Here is an 18,188-nt window from a genome sequence, read left to right on the forward strand (position 1 = left end):
ATTTTTTATTTAACTAGGCAAGTCAGTTAAGAACAAATTCTTATTTAAAATGACGGCCTACACCGGCCAAACCCAGACGACGCTGGGCCAATTGTGCGCCGCCCTATGGGACTCCCAATCACGGCCGGTTGTGATACAGCCTGGAATCGAACTAGGGGGTCTGTAGTGACGCCTCAAGCACTGAAATGCAGTGCCTTAGACCGCTGCGCCACTCGGGAGTCATTACCACATAACCCACGTCCGTCTGTGTCAACTCGTAACAGAGGGATAAATCGAAGCGCACAGCTTCTTCCAAAACCTACAAATATCTCCAAGCGGTAAGCTGACGCTCATAACCCATTACCACAGATCTAGGATCTGGAAGGTACAGGACAATGGACTGACTGCTGGGGAGGGGAGGCGTTGCGGTGGCCAGTCCTAAAGTCTTACACTCTCTGGGTAGAAGTTTCCCATGGGAGATCTAGGATCAGCGTACCCTGCCCCAGTCCTAATTATAACTGTTCGGGTGGAAAAGAGTTGAACAGACCTTGGATCAGCGTCTACAGGCAACTCCTTGTTTGTCTTGAGTAATATGAAGTGGGTGGGCCTTCATCAGAGGTGTTGGCAAAGTCTGCTCTGTCCAGACGCTTCTCTCTCCATACACAGTCCCTCTTCCACCTCTCTTCCCCTCTTTTTTTCAATCCAAACCTCACTAGCACATGCTTCTGGAGATTCAGTCCAGTCGTCCAAGCTCGACACAGACACAGGAACCATCATGGCCAACTGCATCAATGTATCCAGACTCGTCCTCCTGGCCCTTCTAGGTCTTTGGGTAGCTACCATCCACTCAGGTAAGTTCCCTGCCGGACGGTGTCTCTCCTGGTTGTCCTTGTGTTAGTCATGGAAAGGAATGTAATATATGATACATGTATCTATTGGTCTTTGCATGTTGTTGACTATCCCAAGTGTGAATGCATCAAAAAAAGAGTCCACACTACGAAATATGTATTTATCACAATGTTATGTGTGTTTTATGTTTCAAAACACTGCCTTACTCAGACCTCACCTCAAAACGTCAAGGGATTGGAAAGATTGAAGGGGCAAGGGGAAAATAATAGTTTTTGTTGAGGCTTCAATAGAGAGAAGTAGATGAGAAATGACAGTATAATGTTTGTTGAAAAACACTCAAGATCTGCCACCAGAAATGCAGGGTTGTTGTTGAAGTCAGTTGTTGCAAAGTTGAAACCAGAAAATATGCTCCCTGCTTTTCATACGCTCCAACAAGCACATCAACAACTAGTCTTCTATTATCTGCAATTTCAGTGACATTCCAATTTAATTCAAATCCATGTTTGACTTGTTATTTCTGTGGACAAATAATCAGAGAAATCTGTTATTTTTCTGAATGTTGTACATTGAGTGGGCATTGGGTAAATATGGTCATATTTACGTGAGCTCAAGGTGTGTATACGTGTCATTTCCCCCCACTATTGATCTAGAGGCCTGGTTGCGAGAGCCCTCACCCTAAATGATGCAGTTGTTCGAGCGAATGGAAGTTTGGAGACTGAAAGCTAGTCTTTGACAAACACGGTCACTCACTTGCTTTCATAATGCCTCACGTTAAGAACCTGTCTGAAACTGAATATTGGCTCCTTTTGGCTGTGGTTTCACTCTGCCAAAAGTCATCAACCTTTCTATGTGCTTATTCATAAGGGTTTATTATATATTTTTTCCTGAAAATTGTTAGATATGAGAGGACAATATCAATGTAAAGCTCACCGCTGGCATTTGCGAACTGTGATTACTTAAGAATGCACTGATAAAATGGTTGAAAATGACACCCAGTACTTGCAATTTGTAGTGGTTTATTTGATTATTCTTTTTTATTATCGTGTTGAAGTGGCTTTGTTAGAAGAACCTTGTTGTACCTTTGTCTGTGTGGTTTTACTGCTGATCTAGATACGGAATCAACAGATTCACTGGAGGTGTCTCACCCTCTTTTTTTTTTTCTTGTTCTTTTTCCCCTTGTTTATCGCTCTCCCTCAATCTCTCGCTCTCTCTTTTGCTCTCTCCCTCCATTTATTTCTCTCTTTCTCTCTCCCGCTATTTCTCTCACTGTCTTCTAGCTCTATATCCCTCCATTTCTTTCTGTTTTTCTCTTTCTAGTTCTCTCTGTTTACCGATCTCACTTCCTCTATCCATTTCCTTCTCTCTTTCTCTCCCTTCATTTCTATATCTGTCTCTGTCTCTCCTACTCACACCTGAGTGAAAAGCCTAAGGAGAGGCATGGGAAAAGAGGGGATTCCACAAAGGCCAGTATTGTGAGGGCCTTGGGAACACAGCACAGCAGCGCTAAGGCCCTAGGGGTCAGGGCAAGGGTTAGAGCCTCAGCAAGCCACCTGAAACATGGCACTTTTTCCTCAAAACAATGACGTGTACACAACTGTCAGTATACAGTGAGTGGAACAATGACAGCAGTGAGGAAAATCGAACACTAGAATGATAGTAACATCTAAGCATTTTTAGGATGAGGTGGTTGTTTTGATAATGAACGGTTTTGTTTTGTTGACAATTTTGGAAGGGAAGTGTTGAGCTGTTACTGAACTCGTTTCTTTTGTTGATCTACATTTGCATGATCATGATGTCCAGTTTAACATTAAACTTGGAACTTTGTGCATTGTCTCTTTTAAAACTACACTTCCTTTTATGATGATTTGTTCTTTTGGGGTTTTGCGGTTCCTTTTGTAATGTCTATGGTCTCATAAGCATCAGATTCTGTATTGGCACTACCGCATTCCGTATTCCACAAGATCAGCAAATCTCCAAGATGACTCATATGAATGACTTCCACTCTACATGTTGTTTTGGACCAGTGATACCAGTCATGGTGCCACTCATTTCCTCTAGGACTGCTGTCGTGACTGTAACACAAACCGCTGACTAAATCGTTGGCACCAAATCTTCCTTTCCTCATTTCATTTCCTCAATCTTCAACTTCTGACCTATCCAGCGCATTCATCTCTTAGTGGCCACTAAGTAAAGTAGACAAGGAAAGAGAACAGTTAACAGTATTGGGACCCAACCAAAGTACTATTGCTCTCCACTCACAAAAGTTCCAGAGACCCATGCCCTCATCTCTTGAGAAGGGAAGGGAAGTAGATAAGAAAATAAAGTTGTTTAGAATTATTTGGACCCAACCATAATACTCCGCCGCTGTACAAACCTCTGAGACCCAAGCTCATATCTCTGTGATCACTAAAGGAAAGTAGACAGGGAAATGAAACTGTTTTATAGTATTGGGACCCAGCCATAGTACTGGCTGTTCTCTTGGGGGCTGATTCAGACTTAGGAAATATATGCCTTTCTTATGGTCGCCTTAGTTCCAGTAAAAGGACATCTTAATGCTACAGCATACAATGACATTCTAGACGATTCTGTGCTTCCAACTTTGTGGCAACAGTTTGGGGAAGGCCCTTTCCTGTTTCAGCATGACAATGCCGCTGTGCACAAAGCGAGGGCCATACAGAAATGGTTTGTCGAGATCGGTGTGGAAGAACTTGACTGGCCTGCACAGAGCCCTGACTTCAACCCCATCAAATGCCTTTGGGATGAATTGGAATGCTGACTGCAAGCCAGGCCTAATCGCCCAACATCGGTGCCCAACCTCACTAATGCTCTTGTGGCTGAATGGAAGCAAGTACCCGCAGCAATGTTCCAACATCTAGTGGAAAGCCTTCCCAGAAAAGTGGAGGCTGATATAGCAGCAAAGGGGGGACCAACTCCATATTAATGCCCATGATTTTGGAATGAGATGTTCGACGAGCAGGTGTCATGTAGTGTAACTTATTCAGTTGTGTAACGCAGGTGTGGCTACCTTGCGCGCTCTGAATACATTTCATTCAACTGCTGAAAACCCTCCCACTTCCCGGCCAACTGATTTTTCTCATGGAGTTTTCATTCAATAGGGTTTTCAGTACATTTATCTTAAGCCATCCCTTTAAACAGTGTACCTTTTTTAGTTTGAATTTTTTCGACAGACTCACTAGAATATATCGAGATAATGGGTTCAGAATATTAGGGATCAATGAAAGAAAGCCATCTAAATATATGAATATTGATCTCCATTTCAGCACCAATTGGTAGATTTAAAAATACTCTGATCTTGTAGATTTTTTAGGGTTAGTAAAGTATTCCCATGATACTTTCCCCCCCTCCTGGCTGACTTGTGACCTGTGCCAGTTTACAGGTGGTGAAGGGAGGTCTGCTATAAATTCTGAAGCTCGCAAACACAGGATATTTGTAGCTCACACCCTGTGTTTTGTGAGGAGGGGTGTGAAGGAAGTCAAAGGGGGTGAGGTGAGGGCATGGGTGATGCCTCTTCTGGGGCGGGGGGGGCCTGGTGCCCTGGCAGGGTGGCGTTCACATACACCCGTTTTGAAAGCTTTGTCATCTCTCCAGGCCATGTGAAATCCTGACTGGAGAGGTCCAAGCTACAAACGTCTGTGGTACAGTAGCTGATGGGGACAAGAGGCACATGAGACTGAGATGGCAAGGTCCGTCATCAGTGAGTTAGACGTTGGATGTGAAGCAGATTAGCTGTGTAAATTAGTGAAATTTGGATCTGTTCCTCTGAGTGAATGAGACATGGTGGTATGCCATAGAGGCTGGTTTAGAAAGGCAGCCCAATTCTGATCTTTTTTTCACTAATTGGTCTTTTGACGAATCACATCAGCTCTAAAATATGATCTGATGTGATTGGTCAAAAGAACAATTAGTGGAAAAACAATCCGAATTGGGCTGCCTGTGTGAACATAGACTGTTTAACTGCCACACTGGAAATGCTCACATAATGTCAATGAGTGACAGCGAGCCTATGGGTTTCCTTACCTCATAGATGTAAGACCCATGTTAGTGTCTTGTGACAGACTGGTTGTGGATACCCTGATTAAACCCATGTTAGTGTCTTATGATAGACTGGTCGTAGGTACCGATATTAGACCCATGTACAGATGTATGATCTTAATTTGAGCCAGTTTGCTACAGCGGGAAAATAATCCTGCAGAAACAGGAAATGTGAATTAAATTGATTCAAATTAATTGAATTTTTTTTAGGGGTTGATACGTTTTCGTATGGGAAAATCAAGTCTGAAATTTCTAAATTACAAACGTCAGAAGCCTTTTTAAACCTGCATTGCAGGAAAGTTCTTCTGCAACAGGGTGATCAAATTAAGATCCTACATCTGTAGAAGGATTTTGTAGACTGGTATTACCTGAAACCGATCGCAAGAACACCTTTGGAAACTGCGTCTTTCTTCTCTCTGTCTTCATTAAACCAAGCTGTCCAAGGAGGCACAACCTTTTCACACACACACACACACACACACATTTTCATAAACATGTTTGACGTCCAGTGCCATTCTAGGGGCTGGGGCTACTGTAGGTTTGAGCCTGGCCGGCCGTTACCAGATGGAGCTTGCCTCTACTGCAGACCTGCAGCCGCCCTCCCTGACCACACAAGCAGCCTTTTGTGCCCCGGGCTGAAGGCCTCATTGATGGCAAGGCTGGCCAGGGGCCCAGGGCTCCGTACCTGCAGCCAGCCCCTGCACAGGAAGCCACACGCTAACACAGAGTCAACAAACACACACAGCAGCATCAGAAATACCCAGCCCGACTGGCCTCCGCTCGTCTCATCCACGGTACACAGACCATCATCAATAGAGTTAGCTATCGGAGTTTGTGTGTGATGATGGAATTATGAGAGTCGTAGTGATGGGCCACAATGGACATAAGTCTTTGGACATTATTCCGTTTTTATCTTTGATAGTTGGAATTGAATGTTCTTATGTGAGAGAGACTTTTGAAGTAATATGTTTGGTTATGTGTATTTTCATGATGATCAAATAAAAGGTATTGGTAAGGTTGGGTGGGAATCATTACCACAGGAAGTAGTTTGGGGGTTGGGGTGCTGTGATTATTTTGTGAAATAATATTTAAACAAATATATATATACATACATACATACATACATATTATTATGTATAATTGTATTTTCTTCAGGGTGTGCAATATAACACCCCTACTTCCCGCAGCTATGGTGGGAATGCTTGGTTGTGAGATTGTCAGAGTTTAGTAAGGTTTAGAGTGTGCGGTTTTATAACTGAAAGGTAAATATGTCTGTTGTAAATAACTTGGGTGTAAATATGTTTGGTGTATGGTTTTGTTGGTATGTGTAATGTGAGCATGGGTAGGATTTGTGAGTCTGTGAGTGGATAGGTGTATTTGATACCATTCCACTCATTTCCCTCCATCCATTACCACCAGCCTGTCCTCCCCAATTAAGGTGCCACCATCCTCCTAAGGTGTGCACTTGTAATTGTATGCATGCATGCTTACATACATGTGTGTGGACGGTTTGTTTTCTTTGGAGATTGGGATCGAATTTTCCAAAACTTGGTCAGCTGTGCACTTAACACAAAAGCCTTCTCAGATCATTGAAGCAAATCAAGTCAACAGTTTAGTAACTTAAATTGGCCGTATCCAGAATCTACTTTTACTACTCTTGGCCCTTGAGAAAGAGATCATGTTTCCATGGCTGCAATGAAGGTGTGAATAGTTGTGTAGCACCTCCATGCTAGGACCTGTGGAATGTGGGTGAGAGGAGGAGCGGAAGAGAGCATAGAGGAGGAAAGGAGAGAATAGAGGGGGAGAGAGGAGAGGGGGAGAGGGGAGAGAGGAGGAAAGGAGAGAATAGAGGAGGAGAGGGGGAGAGGGGGAGAGAGGAGAGGGGGAGAGAGGAGAGGTGTACAGAGAAAAGAGAAGAGGGGTAGAGCGAGGATAGGCGCTGGAGAGAAGAGCAAGGTGTGCGAAGGAGTTGAGAGAGCACACAGCGAAGGCTACCTGTACTGTGTACAGAGTGTTGATCCCCTCTACAAAGACATCCTTTCAGGCCATGGTCTGAGGCTGCTAGCAGAGCAGCGCAGAGAAGCCATTAGCTTAGCAGCTTTCCACTGTAGCATCGAAGACTGGGGCTAATACGTAGCTCTGTACTCAGTATCTTACATTCACAGCTCTGTCACTCACTGGCTCTCTGTTAGAAGAGCATACATTCGCAGACATCTGCAGACATTCGCATACATTAGCCTTCAGCAAAGCTACTGAAATATGATGTGTAATATATCATAAGTCATATTTTCAGTTCACACTCTTTCCCCAGGGTTGGTTTTATCAAACTGATAATATCTGAATAGCAACTGAAAGTGTAGGGAGTTGCAGGGATGACTGAGCTTGTTATCCTCAGGGTAATGTCGTGTTTTATTTAACCGTTGTTTTACCAGGAAGTCCCATTTGAGGTTAGAATATCTATTTTCCAAAAGAGACCTGTGGGCCTACTGTACAAGTTGTGTTTTCCACACTTTTGCACTACAAATATGTACACAATGCTACATTCGAACAGTTTATACAGTGCCTTCAGAAATTATTCACACCCCTTGACTTTTTCCACATTTTGTTGTGTTACAGCCTGAATTTAAAATGGATAACATTGAGATGGCCTACACACAATACCCCATAATGTCAGTGGAATTATGTTTAGACATTTTTACAAATTAATTGAAAATGATAGGCTGAAATGTCTTGAGTCAATAAGTATTCAATCCAGTGCTGAATTCGAGCCGGATCCTGCCAGAACAGGATCCGACACCTCTCCGTTTTGGACTGTTTCTTTCCAGAACCTATTTGCCTGGATCCGGTACCTCTAGTGGCTGGAAAAATATGTTTAACTTTTTGCAATGTAAAAATTATAATAAAAGTTATCAAAGTTCATTCGAGTTGACTCTTTGTTAATTCTACTGTGGAAAAAGTCAATTTCCAGCCCCGGGCCTGATATTCTAAGAGTTTATTCAGATTTATGGTTTGGGCAACATTGTAACCTATGTTTGAGACCACCAACGTGTGTCCGTGGCTGTGTGAGAAGCACGCCTTTATCTCTCACATAACTAGAATGAGATTCACTTTCTATGATCTCTCTCCAACTCATCTCTCCAGCGTTGCACTTGATAATTTATTTCCTTATAGAAACATAGGGTTCTGGAGGGGCTGCAGCACCCCTGATAATTTGAAATACATTTGCCAAATTTATAGAATTAGGCTACTCCTGTCAGTTCAGAAATAAATTACATTATTCAGAATAGCCTACTAAACCATTAGAAGGCCTACAATTTAGCCACAGAGGATCAATAGCTTCTTAAAAAATTTTTTGCCTACCTGTGGATTGTGTGTAGCCCAATAACAAGGCATAGCCTACCGTCGGGAACGTGCGGCAAATCTGTCAGTGAACAGCATGCAGACAAAACAGGTATTTTCTTAATATTTATGCGACTACGCTATATGCGAAGATATGCATTTATTATATGCTTTATTATAAAGGTGATTATTTTTTTCTCATGGGTTCCGTTACCTCATAACTCCCCAGGTCACCCCCCTCTCGTGCTCACTTTTTGTTCAGGCACCTCCCGATTTACAAATTTGTGCCAAGCCTATATAAGTTCAGGAGTAAAAATGGGCTTAACAAGTCGTATAATAACTTGCATGGACTCACCATGTGTGCAATAATAGTGTTTAACATAATTTTTGAATGACTACCTCATCTCTGTACCCCACACATACAATTATCTGTAAGGTCCCTCAGTCGAGCAGTGAATTTCAAAAACAGATTCAACCACAAAGACCAGGGAGGTTTTCCAATGCCTTGCAAAGAAAGGCACCTATTGGTAGATGGGTAAAAATTAATACAAAAATAAGAGCAGACGCTTAATATTCCTTTTAACATTTTGAAGTAATTAATTACACTTTGGGTGGTGTATCAATACGCCCAGTCACTACAAAGATACAGGCGTCCTTCCTAACTGGAGAGGAAGGAAACCACTCAGGGATTTCACCATGAGGCCAATGGTGACTTTAAAACAGTTAAAGTTGAATGGCTGTGATAGGAGAAAACTGAGGACGGATCAACAACATGTAGTTACTCCACAATACTAACCTAAATAACAGAATGAAAAGAAGGAAGCCTGTACAAAATAAAACATATTCCGAAACATGCATCCTGTTTGCTATAAGGCACTAAAGTAAAACTGTAAAAAAAAGGGCAAAGAAATTAACTTTTCTGAATACAAAGCATTGTGTTTGGGGCAAAGCCAACACAACACATCACTGAGTACCACTCTTCATATTTTCAAGCATGGTGGTGGCTGCATCATGTTATGGGTATGCTTATCATCGGCAAGGACTAGGGAGTTGTTTAGGGTAAAAAGAAACCGAATAGAACTAAGCACATGCAAAATCCTACAGGAAAACCTGGTTCAGTTTGCTTTCCAACAGACACTGGGAGAGAAATTCACCTTTCAGCAGCACAATAACCTAAAACACAAGGCCAAATATACACTGGAGTTGCTCACCAAGACTACATTGAATGTTCCTGAGTGGCCTAGTTACAGTTTTGACTTAAATTGGCTTGGAAATCTATAACAAGACTTGAAAACGGCTGTCTAGCAATGATAAGCAACCAACTTGACAGAGCTTGAACATAAAAAAATTAATAATAATGTGCAAATATTGTACAATCCAGGTGTGCAAAACTTTTAAGAGATGTACCCAGAAAGACTCACAGCTGTAATCGCTGCCAAAGGTGATTCTAACATTTATTGACTCGGGTGTAAATTAGATATTTATTTATTTCATTTTCAAATAATTTGCAAACATTTCTAAAAACATGTTTTCACTTTGTCATTATGGGGTATTGTGTGTAGATGTGTGAGATTTTTATTTATTTAATACATTTTGAATTCAGGCTGTAACGCAACAAAATGTGGAATAAGTCGAGGGGTATGAATACTTTCTGAAGGCACTTTAGACTTGTCTATAAACATGCCCAAATTGTAAACACACACACTGTTGTTCACAGAGACCGTGGATGACCCCACGCCCACTTTACAAGGGGACAACCAGGACACACTGTCCGGCGGCGGGGCATATGATGTCACCACCAAAGATCCCTTCAAGGATATGACGGAGAGAGTGTTCACCTTTGCGTACGAGGACACCACCCACTCACAGGCCATGAACGAGGGGGAAGGTGAGACAGGCGCTTCATGTCATTCATTTTTTCAGAACATTTCCCCATCACCAGTTAAATTAATATAGAACTTTTATTAATATAAATAATTTTGGTTGTACCCAGAGGATTAAGAAAATAATATATTTTGCCAATATTTGCATGGCAAGAGCCATTGGCGAAAGCACAGGGGTGGAGTTATATGTGTCTATTAGTTGTTCCACACCACCACCCCTTTAAATTTAATCAATTGGTAATAAACCATACAATTATATTTAGACGCTGTATGCACTTTGAATAATATTTTACTTTGAATTTGACAATCATGCACTAGTGTCAGGTTGGTGATCTAACATTTGACCTTTGCCTGTTGCATGTACTGTGTGTGTCCAGGTGTCCTGGGCCCTGGCGCCGTCACAGCTATCGTCATTGCAGTCTTCCTGGGGGCTTCAGTCCTCCTCGCCCTCATTGTCATCACACTCAGGAAGTTCACCGCTTCCTAGAGCCACAACTTCCTCTTCCTCTCTTTCTTTCAATCTCTCTCTTTCTCCCTCTCTCTCACTCACTCTTCTTACCTCCATTATTCTCTCTCTCCATTCGTCTATCTTTATGGTCTTGCCCATTCTCTCTATTTGTGACAACCCTTCTACAAGCCCAGAATAACCCTTGGATGCTGGAATAGTATTGTGGCAGGTCCCTTTGGCCTTGAAGAGCAACCAACAATTAATTTCCTTCAAACTCTAGCTACTATAATCATATTGTTATTGTTGGCACACATGTCCACTAGTTACTAAAGAGTAAATCCTAGCTTCCACTCAAGTCAAATTTGGAAGTTAGGATTTGCCCCTAAAATGACAACATTAGAGACTGGCAGGTTCTTCCAGTGTATAGTCATACAGGTAACTGCCAAAATAAAGGAAACACTTGAGTAAATGAGAGATACAAAGTATATTGAAAGCAGGTGCTTCCACACAGGTGTGGTTCCTGAGTTAATTAAATAATTAACATCCCATCATGCTTAGGGTCATGTATAAAAATGCTGGTCAGGTCATTATTTTGGCTACCATGGCTATGCCCCCATAGGATGACAATGCCCCCGTCCACAGGGCACGAGTGGTCTCTGAATGGTTTGATGAGCAAACGACATAAACCAAATGCCATGGCCGTCTCAGTCACCAGATCTCAACCCAATTGAACACTTAAGGGAGATTCTGGAGCAGGGCCTGTGACAGCGTTTTCAACCACCATCATCAAAACACCTAATGATGGAATTTATTGTGGAAGAATGGTGTTGCATCCCTCCGATAGAGTTCCAGACACTTGTAGAATCTATGCAAAGGTGCATTGAAACTGTTCTGGCGCATGGTGGCCCAATTTAAGACACTTAATGTTTGTGTTTCCTTTATTTTGGCAGTTACCTGGAGCTTTAAAATGATTTAAGGGCTAGATTCATTCAGATCCGCTTTAGCCAACATCTGCATAGCGGATAGTGTCAGAGGTGGAACTGAGTTAGAGCTGTCAAATCTAGTGGCTCCAGGCATTATACCTAAAGCAGACATCTCCATTGGTCACATTAAGAGAAATCCCATGCAGCAGGGGCGGATTGGCCATCTGGCAATTCTGATGCTGTGATGAGCGAGCCACTCTCCTCTCCCCCATGCGCTCATGAGAAAAATGTACGGCTCATACACATCAAACACATAGTCTCCAAGTGCTTGATACCATTCAAGTTATTCCATTCCAGACATTATTATGAGCTGTCCTCCCCCTCCCCTGTAATTCATCTCTATTTTATTTTGTTTAATAGGAAATTCTGGAGTCTGTATTTTGACAGTAAAATAGCAACTATAGTCTAATTATCAACCCAAACTTCATGACAATCACTGGATTAGGTTGCACATCAAAATATATTGAATCATGCGTTCCTGCTTGGATGTGTTAGATGAAACAACTTATTTATTGAGCTGTGGTGTGGGCTGGTGTGGATAAAATGCATGGGCTGAATTCTTGTCCCAGTCTGCCCCTGCCATGCAGACTTGTTTACAAGTTTGAACACTGGAATGTGAGATGTGATCTACAACTAGATTAGGATGCTAGAAATCATCATTATTTCGTTTAATGATTTTTCAGTTTGAGCATAATTATTTATAAATAGCCTACTTTCTCTTTCTGAACTTCTAACGCGAGGGGGCGGGTGTGGCTTCCTGACGATGATCGCAAGAGCAGCTGCTCACCGATTTTAAGGCTCCAACTCAGTTCCACCTCAGACACCGCCAAAACATCCGGTATGCGTGTGTTTGAAATCGGCAGTTAACGCTTGATCTGACTGAATCTAGATTCTAAATAGATTTTAAAAAATCAAATACCTTTTTTACTTTATTTTAATGATCTGTAGTTTACAGTTGTGTGTCCAAGTGTTTTGTCGAGGATTGTTATTTGTTTTCTTCTTTTCTGACGGTTATGTTGTGGGTTGTTACAGTATCCTGTCTCAGTTTTTGTATTGTGGATGAAAAGGTGTGATGAGTGTGTCTTTGTGAAGATAAATCCACCATGTTCATTACGTTGCAGTAATACTGAGTGCCTTAAAAGGCAAGTGTTATTGACAATAGAATGAAAATGAAGTAATTTACCAAATGCAGGCTACTATACAAAATGCACGTATATGATAGAAAGCATGTTATTTTGAATGATCATCTTATGCCAGAATTATTTCCCCAATGCCCACAATGTGCTACTGTTCATTGGCAAATAAGTTTTAAAAAGGAACGTTTGCCTATTTTCCATTGTAACAAAAATATTTACTGTGACCTAAAAATCTAATATTTTACGATGAAAATGCTGGCGTCTTCAATAAATAAACATAGACAGGGTAATTCGTTTGTTTTACCTGCTAAGCAAATTTTAACCTCGGGTATAAAAAGACAGAATGACAACTGTTGTGAGTTTGTGTATGAGTACATGTGTGTGTGAATATAATTTATATTTTTTGGCGGGATGCATTGGAAGGGATGCATTGTATAATATTTAGATATTCTGTGTCGCAGTATGACCATTTTCTGTATTCCTCTGTGGCTTTTTACCAAACAACAAACTAAGGCTGGGATTCATTAAAACCCGCCATAGCAATGTTTACGCAGTGTCTTTATTTACAATATTCATCCCGTGCCCAACTTCTAATTCTAAAAAGTTAAAGCAGACCTGTGAAGGGGGGTCGCCCTGGTGTAGTTGCAGGTTTTTATACAGTACCCAAGACCAGTCGGTGAGTTAATTTGACGACTGAAAAAGAGGTACTGCATAAATACTGGAATGTGGGTTTGATTTAATTGAGCCCTAATGCGTTTGTAAAACTTTCAATATTCTTTAAGGTAATATCACTGGTTTGAACTGTCTGGTTTAAAAATATACACTGCTCAAAAAAATTAAGGGAACACTTAAACAACACAATGTAACTCCAAGTCAATCACACTTCTGTGAAATCAAACTGTCCACTTAGGAAGCAACACTGATTGACAATACATTTCACATGCTGTTGTGCAAATGGAATAGACAACAGGTGGAAATTATAGGCAATTAGCAAGACACCCCCAATAAAGGACTGGTTTTGCAGGTGGTGACCACAGACCACTTCTCAGTTCCTATGCTTCCTGGCTGATGTTTTGGTCACTTTTGAATGCTGGCAGTGCTTTCACTCTAGTGGTAGCATGAGACGGAGTCTACAACCCACACAAGTGGCTCAGGTAGTGCAGCTCATCCAGGATGGCACATCAATGCGAGCTGTGGCAAGAAGGTTTGCTGTGTCTGTCAGCGTAGTGTCCAGAGCATGGAGGCGCTACCAGGAAACAGGCCAGTACATCAGGAGACGTGGAGGAGGCCGTAGGAGGGCAACAACCCTGCACTGCCAGAGCCCTGCAAAATGACCTCCAGCAGGCCACAAATGTGCATGTGTCTGCTCAAACGGTCAGAAACAGACTCCATGAGGGTGGTATGAGGGCCCGACGTCCACAGGTGGGGGTTGTGCTCACAGCCCAACACCGTGCAGGACGTTTGGCATTTGCCAGAGAACACCAAGATTGGCAAATTCGCCACTGGCGCCCTGTGCTCTTCACAGATGCAAGCAGGTTCACACTGAGCACATGTGACAGACGTGACAGAGTCTGGAGACGCCGTGGAGAATGTTCTGCTGCCTGCAACATCCTCCAGCATGACCGGTTTGGCGGTGGGTCAGTCATGGTGTGGGGTGGCATTTCTTTGGGGGGCCGCACAGCCCTCCATGTGCTCGCCAGAGGTAGCCTGACTGCCATTAGGTACCGAGATGAGATCCTCAGACCCCTTGTGAGACCATATGCTGGTGCGGTTGGCCCTGGGTTCCTCCTAATGCAAGACAATGCTAGACCTCATGTGGCTGGAGTGTGTCAGCAGTTCCTGCAAGAGGAAGGCATTGATGCTATGGACTGGCCCGCCGTTCCCCAGATCTGAATCCAATTGAGCACATCTGGTACATCATGTCTCGCTCCATCCACCAACGCCACGTTGCACCACAGACTGTCCAGGAGTTGGCGGATGCTTTAGTCCAGGTCTGGGAGGAGATCCCTCAGGAGACCATCCGCCACCTCATCAGGAGCATGCCCAGGCGTTGTAGGGAGGTCATACAGGCACGTGGAGGCCACACACACTACTGAGCCTCATTTTGACTTGTTTTAAGGACATTACATCAAAGTTGGATCAGCCTGTAGTGTGGTTTTCCACTTTAATTTTGAGGGTGACTCCAAATCCAGACCTCCATGGGTTGATACATTTGATTTCCATTGATAATTTTTGTGTGATTTTGTTGTCAGCACATTCAACTATGTAAAGAAAAAAGTATTTAATAAGATTATTTCATTCATTCAGATCTAGGATGTGTTATTTCAGTGTTCCCTTTATTTTTTTGAGCAGTGTATATTTAAGCAATAAGGCACGAGGGGTGGTGTATGGCCAATATATGCTAAGGGAGTTCTTAAGCACAACACAACACAGAGTGCCTGGATACAGCCATTAGCCATGGTATATTGGCCATATACCACAAACCTAAGAGGGGCCTTATTGATATTATAAACTGGTTACCAACGTAATTAGAATAGTAAAAATAAATGTTTGGTCATACCTGTGGCATACGGTCTGATATACCAAGGCTTTCAGACAATCAGCATTCAGGGCTCGAACCACCCAGTTTATAAAATCAATAAATCACTTTGTACAACCAAATATTAGTAATAATATTAGTTAGTCTTGACATTGATTTAAAATGTATATGGATACACTGGTACAGTTTTTTATTTGTAAGGCAGAATAGAGGATTTTACAGTACACAATGCAAACAGGTAGTTTCATTCACACTGAATTAAACCGATATGTCTGATATTGGACTGATGCAATACACTCTGAAGAGTGGGAGTGAGTCACTCACAGGTGCTGAATGCTGGATATGCTAGCTAGACAACAGCATAGGTGTTCAGTTTGTCTCTCAGCGAAACAGGAACAATGAGTCATTGGAACACACAATTCAAGTACATCCCATCGTGGTTCCAGATTAGAACTAGAGCTGGTTCTGGTTTGGAACAGACCCATGTCATCCGGGTTGTGTTAAACAGGCACCGAAAGGAAGAAAACTGACTAAAACGGGGAGGGACTATCTGGATTTGTCCAATAAGAAATGCTAATTTTCGTTTTCCATTGTGTGCCCTAATGAGCACGACCCAGGTCCAGGAAACAGACAGGGGTCGAAGGTTAGAATTACACATCAGGCAAATAGCTGCTTCTCAAAGGAAAATAAGCAAAATGGCATGGAAGATCATCCAACGACATGGGGAGAATCTGAATTGCATAATCCTCTCGCCTTGCCTCCTTCTCAAAACCCATTGGAGGATAAGGTCAGAGGGGCGGGACCTCTGTCTTTCTAATCCAATGGGTTTTGAGAAGGAGGCGAGGAGAAAGGTGGACGCAATGAGTATGCAATTGAGATTCTCCCATGGTATGGTCTGAGTAACCAACAACAGTTGAAATGTCATTCCATTAGGGGGTGTAAAAGCAAATCTATTCAGCAGATTTTGACTGGCAATCTACTTTGTCTGTCAATTATCTTCTTTCTACCTTGTCTACCTTTATTGATTCGTTTTTCTTCATATCTGACATGTCTCCTCCCATTGATCATGAGGATTATAGATTATAACATTTACATTAATGATAATCCATCTCCAATCCCTTTGATGAGATGACAACATTGATTCAACGCCTCCAGTATGAAACCAGGAAACCCTCAATTACCTCAAAAGCACAGACCGCTGTCACGCAAGCCTGATCCCTTGCACAAGAACCACGTCTGTTCAAATCAAATCTGTTGTTGTGTAATAAAAGTGTCTCAGACTTGATTTCAACATACCTACAGTCAGGGGGTGTAGGAGCGATTCTAACATGGGGGGGAAATAAAAAGTAGGCATGAAAGGTCAAACTGAAATTAATCAATCTCCACTACACAATTATCAAAAATAAAATATCATGACTGCCTCTCTCCTGCATGAAGTTAACACATGCAATACACCCTCTAGACTTAAGCTGCAATCATTTCATCAGATATCATATATTATCATTAAGATTGATTCACACAATGACATGTCATCAGTCTATCAACTCTATGAGCTTGGAGAGGCACTTCTCACTATCTTACCTGTTGGTTTGTGGCCTCTGTCTCCCTATCTGCCTGTCCATGGATATCATCATGGCTGCCTCTCTCCTGCATGAAGTTAACACATGCCTCTAGATTTAAGATTATATAATTTCATTAGAGATAATTTATGATAATTCAGAGTTATTGAATTCTTCCGCTGCTCTATCGTTGGCTAAATACTTCAGTCTGAGACTGCCATCGTTGAAGTCGTTTGTGGTGACGGGGTGTTGTACAGAACAAAGTAATCAGTGATTGGATCATCTCTAAGTAATCAGAGTATCAAAGCCAATGACATTTTCTAAACGCCGCTTTACCCACATATGTTCTGGCTCTGGCCCAACCCATTGGTTTCTGGGACCAATCAGAACTGTTAGAATGTGTTTGCGTTCTAGAAATCGTCTGGGAGATACTCAGATCCAGACTCATTGCGGAGAAGAAACGAACATCCGTGGGCGTGATGTGACGTTTGGCCGGAGCAAGGAGTTTGGGTAGCCAGGCAACTATGAAAGATCCTTAGTCTATGACCTCTATGGGCTTGGTGAGGTACTTCTTACTGTCTTACCTGTTGGTTTGTGGCCTCCCTCTCTACCTGTCTGTCTGTTCATGGCTGTCACTCTCCTGCCATGATCCTGATAGCACCAAACAAAGTCTTAACACATGGAACACACCTTCAGAGGTGTTGGGTTAAATGCGGAAGACACATTTCGGTTGAATGCATTCAGTTGTGCAACTGACTAGGTATCCCTTTTCCCTTTCATGACCCATAATCACTGTGATGAAGTTCGAGACATCGAAGCTGAAAGCACTCAAATTTGCCAGCTAGTTTGCCAGGGGTGGTGTGCGGGCAGTTGCCAAAAAAAAATGTTTTTTTATTTCACCTTTATTTAACCAGGTAAGTCAGTTGAGAACTAGTTCTCATTTACAACTGCGACCTGGCCAAATGCTTACTTACAGTACATTGCACTCCTTTGGGAAAAACTCTTATTTCCAATTTTTGTTCTCTTCTTGACTGGTGACACATCCATTTCTAATTTGCTGACCCTTTGATGAAGGCTGACAGTGATTGTGCAAGTAATTCTGTCACTAGCAACTATTCTTGGCTTCAAAACATTCACTATCAGTTTTTCACATAGCCAGAACTAGATAAAACATGACACAGCTAAACATTGACTAAACTGTAAATGTAAAGCTAACTAGGTACTAGCCAAGAGAAAGCTTATAGTTGGTCATGTTCGTTCTAACATATCAAAGTTTATTCACATTCATACACTTTTTACTCAAACTTACTTTGTTGTTGCCAACAACAATTACTTTCCCCAGTGTAGTGTGTGATGGTGGTGGTGCTGCTGCTCAGTGCTTTTTCTCTCACTAACACACTACCATCCTGCTTGTAACAAC

At 42.2% G+C, this 18,188-nt stretch overlaps 1 protein-coding gene across 1 annotated transcript; it reads left to right on the plus strand.

Moving 5' to 3' along the window:
- Positions 1-754: 754 nt before the first annotated feature.
- Positions 755-10,590, plus strand: LOC311146710 (protein SNORC-like; the record flags this gene model as incomplete). Its single annotated transcript, XM_084183262.1, has 3 exons — positions 755-830; positions 9,938-10,108; positions 10,481-10,590. The coding sequence occupies 3 exons, from the start codon at positions 755-757 to the stop codon at positions 10,588-10,590; spliced, it is 357 nt and encodes a 118-aa protein (XP_084039388.1).
- Between the last annotated feature and the right edge of the window lie 7,598 nt (positions 10,591-18,188).

Source organism: Coregonus lavaretus (genome assembly GCF_964263955.1).
Source record: "Coregonus lavaretus genome assembly, chromosome: 19".
Lineage (NCBI taxonomy): Eukaryota > Metazoa > Chordata > Actinopteri > Salmoniformes > Salmonidae > Coregonus > Coregonus lavaretus.